General features: G+C 41.1%; 1 protein-coding gene across 1 annotated transcript in view; it reads left to right on the top strand.

Moving 5' to 3' along the window:
* The first annotated feature begins 1,071 nt into the window (after window positions 1-1,071).
* Window positions 1,072-25,565, top strand: part of SLC7A11 (solute carrier family 7 member 11) — a 314,366-nt gene continuing 289,872 nt past the window's right edge. The window contains exon 1 of the mRNA XM_073641718.1: window positions 1,072-1,769. Within this exon, the coding sequence (XP_073497819.1) occupies window positions 1,481-1,769 (289 nt within the window). The 5' untranslated portion in view covers window positions 1,072-1,480. The remainder of the gene's footprint in view (window positions 1,770-25,565) is intronic.

Raw genomic sequence — 25,565 nt, 5'->3', positions numbered from 1 at the left:
TACATTCCTTATACAAATATTGCTCTGGCTACATTTGACCCCGAAGACGATAACGATAGGTGGGGTGAAGCTCTGTCACTCAACCATAGTGCTGCTCTAGGTTAACAAATTTAGTGTTGAGCGAGTATGTTCTGTTAACCCTTTCGCCGAGTATGCTCGGCCGAGCACCGAGTATTTATAGCTGCTCGGTGATATGCTTGAATCGCTCCCGTGTGCATGATTTGCAACTGTTTGGCAGCTTTTTTACATGTGAGGAATGTGTAAGAAATAGTGTTGAGCGAGTATGTTCTGTTAACCCTTTCGCCGAGTGCGCTCGGGCCGAGCACCGAGTATTTATAGCTGCTCGGTGATATGCTTGAATCCCTCCCGTGTGCATGATTTGCAACTGTTTGGCATCTTTATTACATGTGAGGAATGTGTAAGAAATAGACATTCCTCCCATGTAATAAAACTGTCAAACAGTCGCAAATCATGTATACGGGAGCAATTCAAGCATATCACCGAGCAGCTATAAATACTCGATGCTCGGCCCAAGCATACTCGGCGAAAGGGTTAACAGAACATACTCGCTCAACAATATTTCTTACACATTCCTCCCATGTAATAAAGCTGCCAAACAGTTGCAAATCATGTACACGGGAGGGATTCAAGCATATCACCGAGCAGCTATAAATACTTCGAGCTCGGCCCGAGCGTACTCGGACAGAACATACTCGTTCAACACTAGTTAACATCACTGAATATATAGCTGGAGAAGAAGAGAGAATGCTGGATCCTATACAGACCCTGGAAGGCACATCTGCACATTACATAAGCGAATGCTGGAATGCAGAAATTTCAGCATCTTACTGTACTGGATATCCCAGTTCTTGCCAACTTTCCCTCTGCACATGGTATAACTATTACAACTTTTATTTCTAGGTGTGCATAGTCACTGTGATCCAACACCACAATCTAAGGGGACGAATGTGTAATAGAAACACCAAACATTTAGCTTTCGCAGTGAATAGTCTTTGTTCTTGAACTCAAAGCAGTTTTGCAAGTCACAATGATCGGCTTATAACAACAGGAGTTCCTGTTCCTCCCCCAGATTTTGTGTAAGAAGATCAAGTTTTTCCTTGTGCAACATGCCTCATTGTGAAGAGGAACTGCTGAGTAATGCAAAGATTTTTTTTTTTTTCTTTCATGAGGCTGATGCAAACCTGGGGAATTTGCATCATCACTCGGCAGCAATAACCTGGTGTGACAGCAGTTTAAATGCTGTACAAATCATCAAACCCATGAGGAAGCTGACTTGGTCTCCAATGATAGGGCAGTGAGGCAGCAGGTGTTACTGAGCAGCAACAAGTCGTAGCTTTAAGAAAGTTTACATTCCAGACAGTATATCCCAGAAGTGGAGGCAACTTCTACCTGCACAGAACTTATTTTTTATTATATAATTTTTTTTTTATTTCGCTTTGATATTATAGTCCTTTTAACCATGTATAAGCCGTCTGCCGCTGCTGATGTGCACGTAAAATCCAAGGACAGCTGCTACTTTCCGAATGAACCACAAGACATGTTACCCTTAAAAAAGGAGAAAGAACCAGACGACAAAGGAAAGGTAGTGCTGAAAAAGAAAGTGACTTTGCTGCGAGGAATCTCTATAATAATTGGGACTATTATAGGAGCAGGGATTTTTATCTCCCCTAAAGGAATCCTACAACACACCGGCAGCGTAGGAATGTCCTTAACTGTGTGGACGGCATGTGGCATCCTTTCTCTATTTGGTAAGTGCCATCTTCCAATGCACATTATTATTTTGTAGTTATACTGTATTTATACATAAATCATAAAAAAATAGTATAAATTTATAAGGATGAATTCACATTTTCTCTGCTTTCAAAAAAGTCATTTTAAACTATTAGCAGCCTGAAGGACATGGTAAAAAGTCATTTAGTGATTATAAGTGACTTAGTGTAATCCTATTACACTTTATGTTTTATTTATATAATGATTACGTTATGGTAATTGAATTTATTTTGCTTTGTGTTGATAGCTAGTTAATTCAATTCCATGCCAGATGTTTGTGAGATTGACAAATCCATAGGGATAGCCTCTGTATGAGACACATGTGTTCTTCCTATCTACATACATACAGTGTAACCTGCTATTAGTGTGAGTACTGAGGGTGTGCCGGTAAATACTAGCTCTTACCTTTGTTATATTAACCTGCTCCTTGCCAAGTTCTTTAACTCATATCATCATGGATTTATTGTTAGAAGGTTCTTTATTGGCAAAAAATCCATAAAAGTCAGTTAAACTGCATTTTTTTAAATTTAAACTTAGCATGTTGCATAATTATATATATTCACCATGTGTTTAATAGTAATATAAAATAAAAACATTATTTGTTTTATGAATGGCATATAGAGAATAACTTCTGAACATCAGAAGGCTAAGGTACCAATTCATCATTCACTTTTCTTTTTTTGTCGTGTGGTATTTATTACTGTTTTTGGTGCCAAATTCTTCAAAATGGCACAAGTGGTTCATAAATTTTGCACAAAATCCAAAATTGTATTTTCTTTTAGGTCCCAATTCATCAAGACTGACTTTTTTCACAACGATTTTGATGAGAAGGCATGCTGGACTCAAATGTTACCGATTCACGCCTCTTAATGAATCAGGAGTGTCTGAAAAGTGGTGTGTACCTCTGTGTGTGCCTCATCACAATTCTTACTCCAGTCACTGGAATGCTGCCACTGTGGATTTGACAAGAGGGGGTTGCAATGCCCCCATCCAACTCCATCCACTTTGGCAAAAATGGCATTAAAATACCAAAAGTCACAAAGGTTCTAAAGTTTTGCAACTTTTCAAAGCTTTTTATAGCAGAATTCTCTCATTAAAGCTTTGTTGATTTGTTCCCTTTGTCTTTTTGTAAAATAAAAATCTGTCATTCATAAAATCACTTCACGGGGAAATTGGATTACATTTGCGCAAAATATTTGCACCTTTTCAAAAAATCGCAAATGATAAATCATGCAAAAACATCTGGAACTTCAAAAAACTGATGAACACATAAAAAAGTGACTTTTAAAAGGCACAAATGAAAAGATAAATAGTGCACAAATATACGAAAAAAAAGGGGTAAACGCAATTGTAACCTAAGAATTTAAATGAATTTTTGAGTACCGGTGGATGCGGTACGTGCTCGACATAACTGGAAGGTGTGAAGGAGCCTACCTGGAATCGGTGCAGCTCTGTGGAGGGTCCGATGTAGACGTGTCTGGCTTGCCTCATGGATTCAGGCTGCAACTCATTGTTGCGGAGCAGTCCCTGTGGTTCAGGAGCAGGGTGCTGGCCGGTCACACCTGCTCTGCTCCTGGCTGGAAAAATTTTTGGCACTCTGTGTCTGAGTGATGTCACTGACGTCTATTCCATGAAGGCACCTACATGCCTTCCAGTTGCATTGAGCGCATACCGTATCCACCAGTTCTTATGTATTGATTTCAGCACGTGGGCAATCAGTGCTTTTGGAACGCATCTCGCCGATAACTGCATATCCGACAAAGTGGTAATGCTATTGCATATATATTTTTTGAATTTTTAGGTACACCTCAGTGACTTTGTTTACTTGACAGCAAACCTTAATCAACCAAAACATTAATGGAGATGAAGCAACAAATCTGGAAAGGACAAAAAGCGCAATAGGGTCTTATCTGGGTAGATAGTATAGAAGGGAATGTGCACTATCGCGCTCACCTTATGTGGTTGTGTGCACACAAACAATGAAAGAGACTTAGACTGTGTGCCCACGATGCATTTTTTAAGCGTTTCCGCAGCGGCAAAAACGCTGCAGAAACGCTTAAAAAACGCATGGTAGAAGGCATGCCATGTTCCCCAATGATAATCCGCATGTGCTGTGCACATGCTGCGGAAATTTCCGCTGCGGATCATCATTGCGGAAAAAACGCAGCACTACCAATTATTTTGTGGAAGTGCTGTGTTTTTGCCGCCATTGACTTGCATTAGAACGCATGCATTCCGCTTCACTAGATAAGGACATGCGGAATACATCCTTTCATTGTGTGGATGGTACCCAGGTCTAGAGAAGAAGAGACTCTCCTCCGGACCTGGGTACCATAGAAACTGTGAAAAAAAAGAATAAAATAAAAAATAAAGATTATATTTACCTTCTGACGGCCCCCGCTGTACTCGTCCTTTCATGCCGGCAGATCGCGATGGACTGAAGGACCTGCGCTGACGTCATAGTCATGTGACGGGTCACGCGACGCTGACGTCGGCAGGTCCTTCAGTGTACCCCTGCCGGCAGCCTGGACGGAGGGAAGCAAGACAGCGCGGGCCATCGGAAGGTAAGTATATATTTATTTTTTACCATTCTTTCGGTCACAGTATATAAATCAATGCCGTTTGCATGGATTTATATAGTGTGACCAAGTTGACAAGCACTTTCCAAGTGATGCTAAAATCGCTTGGAAAGCGCTTGTCAACCCGCATGCGGAAATGCAAGTGAAGAACGCTTCACTTCCGCTTGTCCCTGGCAGGAAAACGCATGTACAATCCGCATGCGTTTTTTCTGCCATGGAGTTGCAGAAACGCTCAGGAAAAAATCCTGAACATTTCTGCATCGTGGGCACATAGCCTTAGGCTGCACCCACGAGGAAGGAAGGAATCAAAGGAGCTGGAACACTGTGGGTTTCACCTGCACTGCCATCAAATAATGATAATAAGACAGGAATCCGGAGATCAATTTCTGTGGTTTCTTGGCCAACGCATTTCAAACTTCTTCATCAGGACAAAACCAGGATAAACTTTCAACTTATACTTACTTTTCTAACCATTACAATTAATATTGCTCCATATAAAATTTTAGTGTTAGAAAAGTACAGAAGGTATAGTGCAAAGTTTGATTCTAGAGTTGGGCATGAACATTGTTATTTTGCTGACAGTATTGCAGGTGGAAACATCCACAAATTGACAGAAAATGTGTACATATCCATACCAGCTTTGCATGTCCGTTTCTGCATTTTATTTTCACAGGCCATTGTGGCTTTTTTTCAGATATTTTCTTTTTTTATTTTTACACAGTTTTGGTACTATTAGATCATTGCTTGTGCCATACATTCTGTTCTTGACGTTTTCCACCATAATATGAAATGTCAGTGTATAGATAAACAGATCAGAGATCACCTAGATATGAGCAACATCAAACCTAATAAGTGTAAAATACTGTATAGCCAAATAAATCTTCCTGAATTACAATACTACTAAAAAGTACCCATACACCTCAGATACTGGTCAGAAGAATTCTTGGTTGGCCAACAGCTATACTACCCAACATCCTTGTATATGCTCAGCTCTACTGAATATTTATATCTTTTCCATGGGGAGAGCAGTGTAAGCAACTTCCAGACCCAAACTTCTTTTGAAGAAGAGCAAAAGAATAGAGTATTTGTATTCAGATCACCAGATTTCTATCTCTCCCAAGGGACAGTGAGGAGGCCATTCAGTCACCATACACTTTAGATGGTTGATTTGTTTGTCTTAAATCTAATATGTATGTTGGCCTTAAGGATCATTGTCACACAATGCAAAGGTAAATACAGTACAACAATGCAGCACTTGTATAAAGTCAATGTAAAGTAACCAAGTAACAGCTCCAACTAAAGTAATACAATAAGTGTGTTATACAATGTCTAAATAATAGGGACATACAATTAATAATGAAATTCATGGTGGTCACAAGCCTTCGGTACCCCTTCAGCAGCAAAGAGTTTACCCAATGTTTGGGTCCCCCATCTTTAAGACTGGCCCTACCTACATCATCATGTCTTACAAGATGACCTAGATACTTGGATCACAATGTTTTAATTCATGGCTGTGCAATGTAGGTGTTCCTTGCCAAACACTTTTCTTAGTGGGTTAAAGCCTTGAATTCCATTTTTATTATATTACTGTATCTCATTTTTATACATCTGGAGTTTTGTTACAAAATGTTTCTGAATCATGTGCCTATGGTGATTAGGTTTTGAATAAATAAACCATGAACAATTATTTGCTTAATGCTAAAAAGTTCTAGGGTATTTCAAGAGCAAATGGTGTATGTGTCACTGTTAAAGTCTTTCTTCTCTACTGTTATATTGATAATCTATCATGAGGGTAGGTCACCAATATTAGATATTTGGGGATCTAACATGTGGCACCCCGACCAATCAGTTATATCCAGCTCCGGCAGTGCCTGTATTTAAGCAATGTATAGAATGAAACATCACCGCTCTGTGATGCTGTGTAGTGTTCGCTGCCGAATGCTGCAGAGCAGCTGTTATTTAAATGGGATGTCATCTGCAGTACTCAACAAAGAACACTAAACAGTGTGACAGGAGAATAGGTGTTTGATTCATACACTTTATTGTGCTAATGCTGATCGGTGGAAGTGCTGAGTGTTGGACCTCTACTGATCTGATATTGATGAACTATCTTTAGTAGTGGAAAACCATTTAAAATAGAAGATATACTCGAATTTAAAAGGAATCTGTCAGCAGTTTTGTTTTGCCATGGAATCTGATAGCAGCATAATGTAGAGAGAGAGAGCCTGATTCCAGCAATGTGTCACTTACTTGACTGATTGGTATATTTTTGCTAAAATCCCTGTTTTGTCTGATGTAGATGTAGCAGAGCTAAGACTTCAGGGCTCTATCTAACCCTTACTCCCCCCACTCCCCCACACACACACCTATGAGTGTCAGTGTTCTGTGTACACTGAGCATTTTCAGCAAGCTGCCAATCAGTGATGGGGATGGGGTTACACAGGTTATCCTGACTGGTCTGCACATGAGACCTAGTCCTGTAGTGATAATCTCCTGCTGATAAAACTCAATATTGAAACAGCAACACATAATCTAGTAAGTGACAGATCACTGTAACTAAGCTCACAGCTCCTACATTGTGCTGCTCTCAGGTTAAAATAAAAAACTGATGATGTATTCTCTTTAATAGAGCCGGACACAGACAGTAGAGGACCCCTGTGCAAGAACTGTATTCAGGCCCCGTTCTTTCACATAAATATTCATAAAACACCTAATTGTTTCTCTTTAACAATCCACCAGTAATTGTGAGAAATGGAGTTTATTAGTTTTAAGTTTATGCCCTTAGCAATATTATTGATAGCAGAAAACCATGTTAAAGGATATAAATCTTCAGGTTTTTGCTACCCCATCTGAGCACAAAAACCTAAGACAGAAACACAATACACAAATACCCTTTTCATACACTATTGCGGTTTATTTATTTATTTCAGGGTATTTATGTATTGTGTTTCTGTCTTTGTTTTTTTTCTGTTTAATGGCCATGTGTGAACATGCTCTTACATGCTGCATGCACACCAATTTACATTCCTGTTCAGTCCTTCAGGTTTTCCCATCTGAGAGCAGCATAATGTAGAGCCAGAAACCCTGACTCCAGCCGACTGGGCTGCTTGTCATCATTTTGATAAAATCACTGCATAAAACAGCCCATTAAATAATACATCGTTGGAATCAGGGTCTCTGTCTTTACACTAGGCTACATTCACACATCAGTATTTGGTCAGTATTTTGCCTCAGTATTTGTAAGCCAAAACCAAGAATGGAACAATCAGAGAAAATGTATAATAAAAACAAGTCACCACTTCTACATTTTCAATCCACTCCTGGTTTTGTCTATCAAATAATGATGTGAAATACTAAATACTGAATGTGTGAACGTGGCCTTATGCTGCTCTCAGATTAGGTTGCAAAAACCTGGTGAAAGAGTCCCTTTAGGGTTCGCTCAAATCTTCATATAAAAAATCGCTCCAATATTCATCCTAAAAATTTGGACAAGTGGAATCCGTATGGTTTACCATTTGTCATGCGAGTGAGCGATTATTTTCTCTGCTCACATCCACATGCAATGCGTTTTTAACATCATCTTTTGCATACTAAAATACTCCATGTAAATTAAAGCTGGTTGTTATAAATAATAAAGCAATCTTATATATATATATGTATAGATAGATGATAGAAAGACGCTAGATATATACAGTAGATAGATAAATAGATATATACAGGTACTTCTCACAAAATTAGAATATCATCAAAAAGTTAATTTATTTCAGTTCTTCAATACAAAAAGTGAAACTCATATTATATAGAGTTATTACAAACAGAGTGATCTATTTCACGTGTTTATTTCTGTTATTGTTGATGATTATGGCTTACAGCCAATGAAAACACAAAAGTCATTATCTCAGTAAATTAGAATAAGTAACAAAAAACACTTACAAATGCTTCCTATGCATTTAAAAAGGTCTCTTAGTCTTTTTCAGTAGGTTCCACAATCATGGGGAACACTGCTGACATGACAGATGTCCAGAAGGCAGTCATTGACACACTCCACCAGGAGGGTAAGCCACAAAAGGTCATTACTAAAGAAGCTGGCTGTTCACAGTGTACTGTATGAAAGCATATGAATGGAAAGTTGAGTGGAAGGAAAAAGTGTAGTAGAAAAAGGTGCACAAGTAACCGGGATAACCGCAGCCTTGAAAGGATTGTTAAGAAAAGGCCATTCAAAAACTTGGAGGAGATTCACAAGGAGTGGACTGCTGCTGGAGTCATTGCTTCAAGAGCCACCACACACAGGCATATTCAGGACATGGGCTACAAGTTTCCCATTCCTTGTGTCAAGCCACTTATGACCAAAAGACAACGCCAGAAGCATCTTACCTGGGCCAAGGAGAAAAAGACCTGGACTGTTGCTCAGTGGTCCAAGGTGTTGTTTTCAGATGAAAGTATATTTTGCATTTCATTTGGAAATCAAGGTCCCAGAGTCTGGAGGAAGAGTGGAGAGGAACACAATCCAAGATGCTTCAGGTCTGGTGTGAAGTTTCCACAATCAGTGATGGTTTGGGGAGCCATGTCATCTGCTGGTGTAGGTCCACTGTGTTTTATCCAGACCAAAGTCAGCGCAGCCGTCTACCAGGAAATTTTAGAACACTTCATGCTTCCCTCTGCTGACGAGCTTTTTGGAGATGGAATTTTCATTCTCCAGCAGGACTTGGCACCAGTTCACACTGCCAAAAGTACCAATACCTGGTTTAAAAACAACAGTATCACTGTGCTTGATTCCCAGCAAACTCGTCCGACCTTAACCCCATAGAGAATTTATTTGGTATTGTCAAGAGGAAGATGAGAGACACCAGACCCAACAATGCAGACAAGCTGAAGGCTGCTATCAAAGCAACCTGGGCTTCCATAACACCTCAGCAGTGCCACAGGCTGATCGCCTCCATGCCACGCTGCATTGATGCAGTAATTGATGCAAAAGGAGCCCCAACCAAGTATTGAGTGCATTTACTGAACACACATTTCAGTAGGCCAACATTTCGGATTTTAGGCTTCTTTAACTTAATAAATAAATAAACAAATAAATACATGACTTGGCGTCCCCCCTATTTTATGAAACCAGCAAAGGTAAAGCAGACAGCTGAGAGCTGATATTACCAGGCTGGGAAGGTCCACGGTTATTCAGCCCTTCCCAGCCTAAAATCACCAGCTTACAGCCACCCCAGAAGTGGAGCATTGCCAAATCTGGTGCTTCACCTTCGCTCTTCCCAATTGCCCCGGCGCGTTGGCAATCAGGGTATTGGTCGTTGGGTTTAATGTCAGATGTCATTTTTCCAAAAACATAGTTAACATCAAGCCATGGTGCTACTTATAGAGAGGTGTCTATCAGAAACCCCCATTACAAACCCAATAATAAAAAGAAAAACACAAGCACAAAAATACATTATTTTAAAAAACACTCCCTGACTCTCTAATATCTTTTTATCATCTATCTACTTATAACTTTTTTCTTGGTTGCCAGGAGGGTTCTGGCTGTGTACTTCGTGTTGTACTTCGTGTGCTTGACTGATGTAATTTTCTGGTTCCTTTGAGATTTGTGCTCAAAAATCTCACGCAACATGGATGGTCGTGTGCTATCCGATTTATTTCTTACACCCACATGTAGCATGCTGCAATTTTTTTTCCTCAGCCCTATGATAGCTGAGGAAAAACTCGCAGAACAGCACTGACTCATTGATTAACATTGGTGCAAGTGCAATGCAATTTTTTTATCACATTTAACTCGTCGTATTTATACACAGATGTGAGTGAACCCTAAAAATGACAGTGGGAACCCAAACCTATTGTGCCCCAGTGCAGCTGCCCAGGCTACACCAATGCAATGTCTGCCCCTGATTTAATATCCAGAACATAATATAAAGCAACACTAAACAACAAATAAGCAAAAATTGCACAAAATTTGGAAATGTACATGATTATAAATAAAATACCCAGCCACATGAAGAATCCAAACTTTTTTTCTTTAATTGCAAAAGTTCTGGAATTGTGAGTTTATTTACTTCTAATGTTGGAATATGGAAGAATAAAATAGCATTGCATTTCTGAAAGATGCCAGCCAGGAGGCCCACTGAGTATTGGGATGCTGCATTTAGGAATGTAGAGCCTTCAGATTTTAGCTGAGGTGGGCTGTTTAACAGCAGTTGTCTATTCTTTTGAAGTCTAGACATGTTTTAATTTCACAGCCTTTCCCACAGCTATGCAGAGGCGGCTCTGTATTTCTGGGTTTATGCATCTGAAGCCTTTGAGATACGTTGATTGAGTCAAATAAAATCACAAACAAAGTTTTGATCATTTGCAAATTCCAAATAGATTTTTCACTTTCTCCTGAAACTAATTTCATGACTTTTATTTTTTTTGCTTATAAAACAATATGACTCTCGTAAAAGGGGAATTTCATCATAGAATTGACACCAGCATTGCAATCAGGAAGAGTCTGGCTTCAGGTCAGTCAGTTTTTAACTTCTCAATAAGATTAAAGGGACTCTAGTATAATGCAAACCACTGCTACGTGGTGTAAATTTATTTCCACCGGATATAAGAAAACCAGTGCAGAATTGCTACTTGAAAGCTTGAGAAGTATTTAAGAAGTATAGAAAAAAAGTCATACATATAATGGTAACGTTATAATAAAGACTGCAAGAAATATCTGTAACCTGCCCTCATTGAGAAACATCTTACTATTATTTCAGATATTGACTAAGAATTTTCAACACTCCTCAAAACGTTGCCCTGACTGAATCTTTCTAGTAGCATTTGAAAAGTAGATGTCTACGGTATTACAAGCATGCCCATTATTATACTACATTGTACCTCGTTTTAACATTAAAACATCAGCAAACTGTAATTTCTTGTCAATAGTATTTATTATACACTGCTCAAAAAAATGAAGGGAACACTTAAACAACACAATGTAACTCCAAGTCAATAACACTTCTGTGAAATCTACCTGTCCAGTTATGAAGCAACACTGATTGTGAATCAATTTCTCCTGCTGTTGTGCAAATGGAACAGACAACTGGTAGAAATGATCGGCAATTAGCAAGATACCCCCTATAAAGGAGTGGTTCTGCAGGTGGTGACCACAGACCATTTCTCTGTTCTCATCCTTTTTGGCTGTTGTTTTGGTCACTTTTTCATTTTGCCATTGCTCTTACCCCCAGAGGTACAGTAGCATGAGGCTGTGTCTACAGTACAACCCACAGAAGTTGCTCAGGTAGTGCAGTTCATCCAGGATGGCACATCAGTGCGAGCTGTGGCAAGAAGGGTAGCTGTGTCTGTCAGCTCAGTGTCCAGAGCACGGAGCTGATACCAGGAGATGTGGAGGGAGCCATAGGAGGGCAACAACCCAGCAGCAGGACCGTTACCTCCTCCTTTGTGCAACGAGGAAAAGGAGGAGCACTACCAGAGCTCTGAAAAATGACTTCCAGCAGGCCACAAATGTGCATGTGTCTGCACAAACGGTTGGAAACTGACTCCATGAGGGTGGTATGAGGGCTCGACGTCCACAGATGGGGGTTGTGCTCACAGCCCAACACCGTGCAGGGCGCTTAGCATTCGCCACAGAACACTAGCATTGGCAAAGTCACCAGTGGCACCCTGTGCTCTTCACAGATGAAAGCAGGTTCACACTGAGCACATGTGACAGATGTGACAGAGTCTGAAGATGCCGTGGAGAGTGATCTGCTGCCTGCAACATCCTTCAGCATGACCGGTTTGGCAGTGGGTCAGTAATGGTGTGGGGTGGCATTTCTTTGGAGGGCCGCACAGCCCTCCATGTGCTCGCTAGAGGTAGCCTGACTGCCATTAGGTACCGAGTTGAGATCCTAAGACCCCTTGTGAGACTATATGCTGGTGCGGTTGACCCTGGGTTCCTCCTAATTCAGGACAATGCCAGACCTCAAGATGAAGGCATTGAACCTATGGACTGGCCCGCCCGTTCCCCAGACCTGAATCCGATTGAGCACATCTGGGACATCATGTCTGGCTCCATCCACCAACGTCACGTTGCACCACAGACTGTCCAGGAGTTGGTGGGTGCTTTAGTCCATGTCTGGGAGGAGATCCCACAGGAGACCATCCGCAACCTCATCAGGAGCATGCCCAGGCATTGTAGGGAGGTCATACAGGCACGTGGAGGCCACACTCAATACTGAGCCTCATTTTGACTTGTTTTAACCACTTTACAGCCTGGGGCGTATTAGTACGCACCAGGCTGTCACCCCCTCAGTGACAGCTGATTCTTACAGCTGACATGTGCCTGCAACAGCCGCGGGTGTAATCGCGATCTACCCGCGGCTGTTAACATGTTAAATGTCGCTGCCAATCTCTGACAATGGCATCTACAATCGCCGCGCCGGAAGCGTGTCACTTATCCCGCCCATCGGTGACCCCGTCACGTAATCACAGGTCTCTGATGGATGGGCATGACAACCCTGAGTCTGCAGCAGACCCCAGTGATTGTCATGTGCTGATCGCTATGTGCACCACCCAGTGGTCGGCGCTCATAGCACAGGAGCATTTCTCCTACATAGAGGTGATCTGCTCATCACCTCTATGTAGCAGAGGCGATCAGACAAGTGCTGCTTCTAGTCTCCTATGGAGACTATAGAAGCATGCAAAAAGTGAAAAAAATGTTTTTAAAAATATAAAAAAAAATTAAAAAAATATGAAAGTTTAAATCACCCCCCTTCCGACCCAATCAAAATAAAATAATAAAAAAAGACACATACACATATCAATATAAAAAAATAATGAATCCGATCGGTAAACGGCGTAACGAGAGAAAAATTCTAAACACCAGAATTACATTTTTTGGTCGCCGCAACATTGCAATAAAATGCAATAATGGGCGATCAAAACATTGGATCTACCCCAAAATGGTATTAATAAAATCTTCAGCTCGGTGTGCAAAAAATAAGCCCTTACCCAGCCCCAGATCCTGAAAAATGGAGACGCTACGAGTCTTGGAAAATGGTGCCATTTTTTTTTTGCAAACTTTGGAATTTTTTTTCACCACTTAAATAAAAAAGAACCTATACATGTTAGGTATCTACAAACTCGTAATGACCTGGAGAATAAGAGTGGCAGGTCAGTTTTAGCATTCAGTGAACGTGGTAAAAAAAAATAAAAAAAAAACATCTGTGGTATTGCATTTTTTTTGCAATTTCACCGCACTTGGATTTTTTTTCCCATTTTCCCGTACACGATATGGTAAAACTGGTAATGGCATGGAAAAGTACAACTCGTCCCGCAAAAAATAAGCCCTCACATGGCCATATTGACCAAAAAATAAAAATGCTATGGCTCTGGGAACAAGGGGAGCAAAAAACGAAAGTGCAAAAACGGAAAATCCCAGGATCCTTAAGGGGTTAAGGACATTACATCAAAGTTGGATCAGCCTGTACTGTGTTTTTCCACTTTAATTTTGGGGGTAACTCCAAATCCATGCCTCCATTGGTTAATAAATTTGATTTCCATTGATGATTTTTGTGTGATTTTGTTGTCAGCGCATTCAACTTTGTACAGAACAAAGTATTCAATGAGTATATTTCATTCATTCAGATCTAGGATGTGTTATTTCAGTGTTCCCTTTATTTTTTTGAGCAGTGTATATATAACAAACAGACAATATGTAAATGTATGGAAAAAAAAGAATTTTGTATTAGCCTTTAAGGGTACGTTCCCACGATGCGGAGCTGCCTGTGGCCCCGACGCTGTTGAGCAGCTGCGCGGCTTCCGCCCTCATCTATGCAAATGAGCGGCCGTGATTTTTTTTTTCACATGCAGACTTTCCTCATCGAGGTTAGTCTATGGGGAAAGTCCACATGTGGACCTGTAAGACAAATTGACATAATGCAGTCCTGAAAAACGGTCCACATGACAGTGTCCGTGGGTGATCCGCAGGTGCACGGAGACGCATAATGGTCATGGGTTTTCTAGAAATCCATCCACTATGCTGTAACATCTGGACGCTGCGGGTTTGACGCTGCCTAAACATGTGCACATACCCTAAAGTTTTTTTCCCTCTTTCCTATTATAAGTGGCGGCCTATTGTTAGGATATAAAGTTGCTTCCACTAAAGTATCGACATGCAAACAAAATAAACAGACTAGAATTTAGGAACTGATGGCAGTTTAGGAATTAATAGCAACTGAGTGTCCTCCTTATACGGTAGGTTTGCCATAGAAAATCATTGGTGTACATATTAACTTTTATTAACTCCCTTAAAGATCAATTCTAATCTTAAAGAAGCACCCCCATCAACTTTATTTTTCCCTAAACATATGTAAATGCTAGTGTAGAGTAGTGTCAGTTTGTTAATATCTTCACGATTTCCATCATCTCTGGTATTCTCAGTCATATGACGGCAATTCAGACTCATTGGGTCATGCTGCACTCTGTGTGACATGGAAGTACTTTTCATAATGGAAGCCTATGGAGCGTCAGAACAAGACACAGAACAAGGCTCCATAGGCTTGCATTGTATAAGAGACTCCTGGCTTACATGTAGAGAGCAATATGATCCAGAGAGTCTAACATGCGTCACGGAACTCAAAAGCGGAACGTTGCCGGATACTGGAGAAGACAGCGATCGGTGAGTATATTGACACACAGATGCTACACTGACATTTATGCAGGTCTAGGGAAAAACTGTTAACAGGAGTGCTTTTTTTAAAAGGAACCTGTCACCAAATTTAACCCATCTAAACTATTAATATGGGCATACAAGTTATAGACTGATGAAAAGAGTCCTACCTCTATTTCTCATGTCAGCTGCCTTGTGGCTGATAAATTATCTTTTATCACTTTATATAAATGACCTCTTCCAGGCTCTGGGGAAGACATTGCCCAGAAGATAACTCTGCCTCCGCACTTCATCTCCACATATCTTGTCTCCCATCAGCGTCACTCTGTCCCTGTGACGTCGGCTGCTTCAGAGTAAATGTCCTGAGTGCGCATTACTGTTCTCTTCTTCCTACCACAGTCTTCTTCCTTTCAATGGGCACAGGCATCAAGTGCCTTCTGTGAAGGAACGGCAGCTGCGCACAAGGCACTTGATGTCTGTGCCCATTGAAAGGAAGAAGACTGTGGAGGAAAGAAGAGAACAGTAATGCGCATGTGCAAGATTTCCTCTGAAGTGGCCAACATCATAGTGACAGACTGACGCTGATGGGAAGCAAGATATGTGTAGAAGAAGTATGGAGGCAGAGTTATATTCCAGGCAACATCCTCCTCATAGCCAGGAAGAGGTCCTTTATATAAAGTTATAAAAGATGATTTATCAATAACAAAGCATCTGAGATGAGGCATAAATGGAAGACTTTTTTCAGCATTCTATAACCTGTATGCCCATATTAATAGTTTAGATAGGTCAAATGTGGTGACAGGTTCCCTTTAATGAATAATAAGTAGAAATAACAATAAAATAATGACAAAGTAAAATCTAAGGGACTGATTCATCAGTTTGCCATCCTAAAATATTCAAATTATGCAAAATATTTGCTTCTAACTAGACTCTACAAGAAAGTGGCCCTTAAATCTGTCAACACATCATTGCTCCATAGCCATTATACCAAAGTGCCCAGGTAGTCAGGTTCTGTATTGCTCTATCTCAGGGTGCCCACATTGAAAATTTTACCAAAAGACCCAATGATTAGAAACCCAGAGGACAGGATTGCAGGTACATTGTTTCATCAGGTAATACATTAAATTTTGCCATTGTTTCTCATAGGGAAAATATATATATTCTTGTACCGTGTTAGCCAGTAGATAGAAAAATATTTAGATTTGAGAGTCCTCAGTGGTTGATACCTTTTAATGGCTAACTGAAAAGATGGTAACAAATTGCAAGCTTTCGAGACTGAAGAGACCTGAGTAGTCTCGAAAGCTTGCAATTTGTTACCATCTTTTCAGTTAGCCATTAAAAGGTATCAACCACTGAGGACTCTCAAATCTAAATATTTGGCCATTGTTTCTCCAAACTGAAAAAATAATGTAATTTATTGTGTGAAACTAGATGCATCTAATTTAGAGAAATGGAGATGATGAGATGTTTGTTAATTATGTCCTGATATTCAAGACAACATATTTCAAAGAGATATTACTTTTTGTCACATCAGTGTACTTCTAATTGTCAACTTCTATTTCATTGTACCTTCAGATATGCTTATCGCTGTGTAGATCAATATTTTAATTTAATTTTCATACTCATTATTCTGACTCATACTTGAGGGTTTTTTTTTTAGAAACCATTTCTTATTTTGCTATCCAGGTAAATGCCATTGATCTCTTATTAAATGCTCCATCTAACCTTGAGACCTTTCCAGTTTCATCTGTGTGCTGTGAAAAGTAATATACACAATTTCTATTTTCGCATTCATTAAATTACTTGTGATTACACCGTGCTGGTAAGTTTTTTTTTTAAGTTTATTTAAACTGCGCCTGGAAGCTAAAGACAGTCTAAAATCTAACGAGATTTTTATCTTATTTATTTATTTTTTTTGCAAAAGACTTTAATTACATGAGTCTCATTAGTAATCTCTCAGGGATAGTTTCTAATGTAGCAAATAATCCAAGTTAACCATTATTTCTCTTTTATTGCCTTTACTACTAAATAATTGCTCTTGTTTGTAGCTAAATGTTATATCTACTATGTTATCCCTAATGGAATGCTCTCAAGTAAATCCATAGACAAATCTAAAGAATTATGTGACAGAAACATTTAGCTGCTGTCTACTTGTAGAGGAGATAACAATGTGGGACACTGGAGAGTCAATAATCTGTTCTTCATCTTTCGGTCTAGAGATAATTACTATTTGTTTTCTCGTCCTAAAAAAAACACAAAACTTTTGATCATAGTTCTTAGGAATTGCACAACAAGAGACTTCTCTCTTCTCCCCTTACATATAAACAGTGGCTCAGTGGTTAAGTATCCTGAATGTAAAACAACACGCTGAGCTCTTAGCAGGAGATGAAAATCTTGATCCAAATCCCGGTGGTGACTAAACATCAGTTGACTTCTTTAGGCAGAAAATCTGCTCCTCAAGAAAACATTTTATAAAAAAAAGTTCATAGCGAACATATAAAGTTGAACTTCCTCTACAACGTGAACTTGTTCCATTCTGTACTCTTAAAGTAGTGCTTAAAAAGACTCTTAACTATTATATTATCTGATAAAACCCTGTCTATAGAATAACATTGCTGTGATTAGTGGTGGAAGAGGAAATATATAATATTCAAGTTATTTTATTTTTAGATCACGAGTGACACATACTTTGCTGGCCATGATTCTTATCCTACAACGTGAATTATTAATCAGGTGTAAATAACACAGAGGAGAAGATCTCGTAGGAAAGCAAGTTGGAATATTTTTATCCAAGGCTAGGTAAAAGTAAAAATTTGGATAAAAAAATATTTAGCTAAATAGATTTTTTATTATTATGAAAGGTTTTGCAGTTATTTCCGGTAAACTGAATGCCTTTCTCTAGAAAAGGAAATCAATGTTAGATCTGAACAAATCAGACATTTGGCACCACTATCAAACAGTTGGCTAAGGGGGCCACAGCACTCATGCAAGCACTGCTTCCCCTTCATTGCTTACACTGCAGCAGCTATACTTTGTAATGAAGTTCATTTCCAGTTTAAAATTGGGACGTCGCTGCAATATCAGGCACAGTTGCTACCAAAAATCACTACTAAAAGTACCAAAAGATCTGTAGCCTTTACAAAATACTTACGAGGAGGAGGGCAAAAGTTGAATCCCTATCAATCTTATATACATGGTCCATCCCAATCTTGTATTTTAATAAAATTCTGTCTAAGGTACTCTAATATGTTCACAGATGGTGGATACACTGGGGATTTTCCACCAGGGTTTTCAGAAAAGAAAATCTGCAACATAGAATAAAATACACGCAGAATTCGAGCAGGAACAGATCTGCAGTTTTAGAATCCGCATGATGTCAATTTATACTACAGATTTTATTGTTTGCAAAATCCATGACAAATTTCCGTGTAATTTCTTTTTTTGTGAATTTGCCATTGGATTCATTGGGGATTATTTCCATTCTGTATGAATATACTCTAATAGTTGAAGCTCTAAAACGTTTCCGAGATTTCCCAAAATGTATAAATATTACATTTAAAATTGTTTTCTAAGTCAAACAACCCCTTTAATACATACTGCATGTTGCTATAATTTATATCTGCATAAAATACAACGTTTTATGGCTCCATGTAGAATTTAAACCCGCTGCAAAGATTTCTCATATGTAGAATTACCACATACTGTGAAACACTGATGCAAATGGTTATCTAGTTTGTTCTTTGTACATTTGATGCAATTATCATTATTTTCCTCTTCCTATAATTACAAGCCTTCTTTCTGAAATGTCAAATTCGTCTGTGTTCATATAAATGCTTCCCAACATTTACCAAATTGTACAAAATGTAGGAAAAATGAAAGCTGACCTCCATACTAGCTATCGTGTGTTGCTTGTTTTTTTTTTTAAATAAATGTTACATTGTATTTTATCGCTTATAATAAGGTGAGAAATAAACTCTTGTATCTTTAAAAGTAATCTAGCTAGAGACTACATTTCTAGGTTAAGAGGTCTATTTGCCAAGTACCCAAGTACCCACAGGGCTTAGTCTGGGCCTTGGTCACGATACTTGTAATAAAGTAACAAAATAGAAAAAGCAAAAAGAAGATGCAAGAAATAAAGTAAATGATGCTATTGTTAAATAAAGCCTCATGAACTTGGCAATATACATCTATATTATATATATTTATTTTATATATATTTATATTCTTATAATCTATAGTATAAAGTCGAGTTGAGTTGGACAGTTGCCTAGAAGATCTTTACTGAAATGGTTGAACGCATAGAGTTGGGTGGAGGCTTCTTTTCTACTGTTTATTCCAGACACTAACTCACATACAGTAAAACTGCAGATGTTCGGGATACATTTACCACCACCACACCCACGGCCCACGGCCTTAGATAACCCTTGTGAATATGTACCATGACTGTTACAGTGAACTTATATATTCAACATTTTTGTGTAGTAGATAGGATAAGCCTGCTGTAAGTTCACACAATATACTGTCTTGAACAAATATACTTTTGTTGATAGGTCTCTACAGCCTAATCATATAGTAATACATTGCTCGACCCCATATATCCAGCTGTTCAGGATTTTATTTCTTTTATTTGTTTGATACTTATAGGTTGCTGTTAAACATTGCAGGTTTTGTTAAGATTTTTGAATCAAAACCAGAAGTGAATAAATTAATGATATGAAGTTAAAGCTGCCCATTTATACTTCCCCCCTTTAACTAGCCACACCTGGTTTTACCTTAAAATAAAACTCATAAAAAGTGTGATGAAAGCAGGCGCATAGAATAGCAGCCTTAGGCATCACCTAGATATACGATCCTGTATTGATTTATGGATACAAAGTGAAAAAAAAAAAAGACAGGTCATGGTTCAAATCTCAGTCACTCTCATTCTCAGCATTTACACAGATGACTTTCCAAGCTGGCTCATGTTCATTCTTTAGGGTGATTTCATACACAGCAGTTTTCATGGCAGTTTTTTTTTGCCAAAGTCAGAAATAGATCCACAGGTGTTAGGAAATATAAAGAAAGGACTTACAGCACACAGTATCTTTATACAGATCTACTTCTGGCATTGTCTGTGAAACCATCCTTTTCGGTTGGCACAACTTTCAGCTAGGCAGCAGCAGTCAAAAATTACCAATTAGGTCTCCTTATGATATGCATTTACATATCTGCATTAGTGTTGAGCCACCCCCGTAGTGTTCGAGTTCGGTTCGGTTCGTCGAACACCCGTGTGTTCACCGAACTGTTCGTCGAACTGTTCGTCGAACACCTTCGAACACCGTTAAAACCAATGGCAGGCAAACAAAAACACATAGAAACACATAGAAAACACATTCAAAGGTGTCCAAAAGCTGACAAACTGCTCAGAAGACACAACTAACACATGGAAAAGTGACAAGTACATATAGTCATGCGAAAAGAAAAGAGGTGGAGGAGTAAAAGGAGGGGGAGACATAGATATAGGCATGTCATGCCCTTCTAAAATCCAAAAAGTGAGAAGCCGAGACGGCCAGTCCGCTCCTGCCCGTGCCACCTCCGTGTCGCCGGGTTTGTGCCAGAGCCGCGGTGAACCCTGACGGCCAGCCCCCCTCTCCCAATACTGGTGCCTGTCCGCTGGTGGGTCGAGAGAGCCCCCCTGTGGTGGAGGCAGCTCTAAGCTTTTTAATTTAAATTGTCCCTCTAATTTGAATGAATACACTTTAAATCCATTTACAAGGATCTATTGGAGGGCAAGTCTCATGCCAGCAGCCGCGTAATTCCAGCTCCAGTAGCGTCCACTAAAGCTGCTGCAGTTAAAAAGCTTTTATAAGGATCGAGCTCGGCTGTCCACCGCAAGGCATCCTAGTGCCAGTCCCAGCCCCTATGCCTTGGGGTGCCTCCTGATGCTCTTCACTAAGTATCCCGTGGTCCCGAAGCATTTCCTTTGAAAAAATTAAGTGTCCAAACTACAGGTGGTGTAGCTTGCTTAACAGCCGGGATAATCCGCTGACTAGCAGACACTGCTACTAGGCACAAAGTATTTCCTGGGCTAGATGCAGTTAAAAATTTGTAAGTAGATACTCTCGTTGGATGCTGAGAAAGCATTCCATAGAGTCTCCTGGCACGCCATATATGATTCTCTTAAAAAGCTTGGGGTAGGGGTCTAGGGGACCCTTTTATAGCCAAAATCACGGCCCTGTATCACAATACGTCACCTAGGCTGAAGATAAATGGAACTGTAGCACCGAGGGCTCGGTTGCTACAGACGTATTGCACCTCACCCAGAGGTGTGATATCTCACTCTCAGATAAGGATGGAGTGTGGATCAGGACCCGACACCTGCATGCATTACACCACATTGCCGTGGGGCAGGGCGACCAATATGCCCCTGAGATGGGCACGACAGTCCCTGTCCCTGGCTGGAGTGGGGGGAGGGAACACTGAGGAAGGGGAACCCTGCAGTGCAGGAGCAGGGAGGAAGCAGTTCCTGGGTGCATTGAGAAGGGAGTATAAAAGGTGGGCACCATCTTAGTTCAGTGCAGAGAAGTCTGAGCAGAAGTGGCAGGGAGCAGGGGCTCTGCATGAGCTCTGCTCCGGAGGCGGGCCTAGTAACAGAGGCCCAGGCCTGCAAGAGGGAGAAGGAAGGAAGAGGAGCGGAGAAGGCTCCAGGAACGAGGAATGAAGGGATCCCAGGGGTGCGGACGGGCGAGTCGCCACCGCACGCCCGAATCCACCTGCGTGGAGGGGTCAGGCCAAAGGGGGAGACCGGTCCCCGAACTAGTGGAGGCAGGAAACGACCCTCAGCTAGAAACCGGAGGCTCTGACATTTTATGTGGCGCAGCCCCTTGCTCCACCCGCTAGGAAGGCACCACATAGGGTCAGGGAAACTGGCGCCAAGTTTACCAAGAGGAGGCCCGAGGCAGCCGGACAGAAGTGTTGGTAAGAAAGGCCAGACAAAGGACACACAAAGGGGGTCCTGTGAAGCGCTCCAAAGTTATCTGGGAGTTGTCTGAGCCCCTCACCTGGTGAGCACAGTACGACGTGGGCAGCCGTTACCTGCAGACGTGGTCTGGATAATAAGAACTGTGAGTAAAGGCCCTGAACTGCATCACTGACTCCGTGTCGTTACTGCTGCTGCCCTGCACCATCACCCCCATCCTCCGCATACACTGCCCTGAGGCTATACTCCTCCCGTGGGGAGTTATGCTACGCTCTGCTGCACCCACAACACCAGCCTTAGCGGTCTGCCCTGTAGCGGCGGTTCACTCTGACCGCAATCCACGGGTGGCGTAGTCGGACATTTAAACATCAAAACCACATAAATAGTTCCGCCACTGGTTTGACCGCCCTGAGCCACGGAACCGGATCGCCGCCACGAAGACTACAACCACCAGCATCCACCAAAAAGGGTCCGGCTCCGGGTGTCCCAAGGCCCAGGGGGTGCGTCAGAACATTTTCATCACCTTTCACAATCACCAATGGGACAAGGCAGGGATGTCCTTTGTCCCCTCTCTTATACATCCTAGTGACGGAGCACCTGCTCTCATCAATTCGCCATAACCCCAATATTAGGTGGATTGAGGTGGGAGGCACCGAGTACAAGTGCTCTCTATTTGCTGATGATGTCCTAGTATATATCACTCAATCACATATATCCATCCCTGCTGTTATGGCTGAAATAGATCACTTTGTTACATGGTAAAATTTTAAAATCAATGCAGCGAAGTCTGAGGCCCTCGATGTCTCCCTCCCTAAATCCATATAGGATTCCATCCAGTCCAACTTTCCCTTTGCCTGGCCCTCACAGGGTATCAAATACTTAGGAATTCCTATTCATAGAGACCTCTCCCATCTATGTTATCTTAATTTTGGGCCCTTTATTGAACAATTCCATACAGACCATGGTTGGCAAGTTAGAACTGTAAGATTCACTACGTGAACCACTGGTGTTTTGTGGAAAAGCACATGTACACCGCGTTCCAAATTATTATGCAAAAAGTGTTTAGGAGTGATAAGGGAAGAATTTGTTTGTTTGTCAGTTAAACTCATTGATGGTGATGTGTGTCAGGGCTCTTTATATCACTGTAAGCAATTGCAGACACCTGTGCTAATTAGTTTGGCAGGTGTGTCCAATGAAAGGCAAGACTACTTAAGAAGGCTCTCTCACATTATTAAGCAGCCTACATTTTCTGCCAAAATGGGAAAGAAAAAGGATGTGTCGGCTGCTGAGAAGCAACAAATTGTGGAGTGTTTAGGTCAAGGCATGACTACAATCAACATTGTGCGATGATCAGGATGAAGTGTCTTGGCAATCAAGAAGTATGTAGCTGATTCACAGTACACACGTGTGCGTGCTGATAAGGGCAAATTGAGGACTCTTTCCTACAGGCAATTACGTCAGGTTGAAACAGCAGCGGCAAAAAAGCCTTGTCATAGCAGCAGACAAGTTTTTGAAGCTGCTTGTGCCTCCAACGTCCCCCGAACAACAAGATGCAGGGTCCTTCAGAGGTTTGCAGCTGTGCATATGCCATCCTGTCGACCTCCTCTATCCACTTCACACAAGCAGAAACGGCTCCAGTGGGCCAAACATTACATGAAGACTGATTTCAAAACTGTTTTGTTCACGGATGAGTGCCGTGCAGCGCTCGATGGTCCAGATGAATGGAGTGGAGGATGGCTGGTTGATGGACACCCCACGCAAACACGGCTACAGCACCAACAAGGAGGAGGTGGAGTAATGTTTTGGGCTGGAATCATGGGGAGAGAGATTGTCGGCCCCTTTAGGATCCCTGAAGGCGCTAAAGATGAACTCCATAATGTATGTGGATTTTCTCAAACAGCACTTCCTGCCATAGTTCAAGAAGAAGAACCGTGTATTTCACAGCAAGATCATTTTTCTGCATGATAATGCACCATCTCATGCTGCACATAAAACATCTGCATCTCTGGCTGATATGGGCATAAAAGGGGACAAACTTATGGTGTGACCCCCATGCTCCCCTGACCTCTACCCCATTCAGAACCTTTGGAGCATCATTAAAAGGAGTGTCTATGATGGCGGGAGGCAGTTCACATCTAAGCAACAGCTCTGGGAGGGTATTCTGTCCTCATGCAAAACAATTGAAGCAGAAACCATCCAAAACCTGACAAATTCAATGGACGAGAGAGTTCAGAAGCTCCTTTCGAACAAGGGGTCCTATGTGAAAATGTAACATCACCTAGAATAAAGTTTTGAGTTGAAAACTGTTTGATTTCAGTTTCTAACAACCTGCTAATGCTTATAATTTCAAAAATGACCATTTTTTTGGTCTTTATTAAAATGAAAAGGTTGATCGAAAAGTTTGGGGGATCTAAGAGTGTGGCAACCCAGTAGTCATGATTACTTCGAATTCTGACAATATGAGGGTCATGCTGCAGGTAGTGCAGCAAGAAGGCACTTATGTGTCTTGCGCATCTCGGAGCCCCAAAATTATTTTCCGGGCTAGATGCAGCTAAAAATTATTTTTAATTTTAAATCTGGTGAAGCTTATTATAGATGGCCTAATAGGATCAGTGCTGCACACTGCTACAAAGCCCAAATTATTTTCCAGTCAAGATACAGATAAACATGATTAGTAATTTGAAAGCTTAAAACGGTTGGTAGGGTGATTTTAACCAATCATCAAGCTTTTACTCTCCCCAGGATGACACAGGGGTAGAAAAGTCGTTTCGGATCCATGATTTGTTCATCTTTATGAACGTGAGTCTGTCTACATTATCAGTGGAGAGCCGCGTGCGCTTATCTGTCAGCACACCACCAGCAGCGCTGAACACACGTTCAGACAGAACGCTGGCTGCGGGGCATGACAAGATCTCCAAGGCGTAAGTGGCTAGCTCCGGCCATTTATCCAGATTGGAAGCCCAAAAAGAGCAAGGGTCCAGTGACACAGTCGTGGCTTCAATGTTTACTTGGAGATACTCCTGTACCATCGTCTCTAGGCGTTGACTATGTGTCAGACTTCTTGTCTCCTGTGGCCTTGCAAAGGATGGGCTAAAAAAGTGGTGAAATGATTCCGCAAAATTGATGTTACCAGCAGATACTGTGGTTCTGTTACGGTTTGAGTGCTGAACACTTGACGGTCCCACGGTTGGCAAGTTGGAACTGTGAGATTCACTACGTGCACCACTGGTATTTTGTGGAAAAGCACATGTAAGATTCTGCAACAGTCTCTGCTGATACTCCTGCATGCGTGCATCCCTTTCTATGGCAGGAATAATTTCTGCAAATTTACTTTTGTACCGGGGATCTAACAGTGTGGCAACCCAGTAGTCAGGATTATTTCTAATTCTCACAATTCGAGGGTCATGTTGCAGGTAGTGCAGCAAGAAGGCACTCATGTGTGTTGCGCATCCAGGAGCACCAAGTCCCTGTTGTGTTGGTGGCGAGGTAGCAATCATGCTTCCTTCCTCTGTCCTCTCCCCCCAACCTCGCACAACAGAAATGTGATCAAGGTCTCCCTCATCTGATGAGTCTTCCATCAGTTCGTCCTCCACTTCTT

Source organism: Phyllobates terribilis, unplaced genomic scaffold (genome assembly GCF_046119375.1).
Source record: "Phyllobates terribilis strain yellow unplaced genomic scaffold, ASM4611937v1 Scaffold_1__5_contigs__length_1240528914, whole genome shotgun sequence".
Lineage (NCBI taxonomy): Eukaryota > Metazoa > Chordata > Amphibia > Anura > Dendrobatidae > Phyllobates > Phyllobates terribilis.
This window is presented reverse-complemented; position numbering and strand designations above follow the sequence as displayed.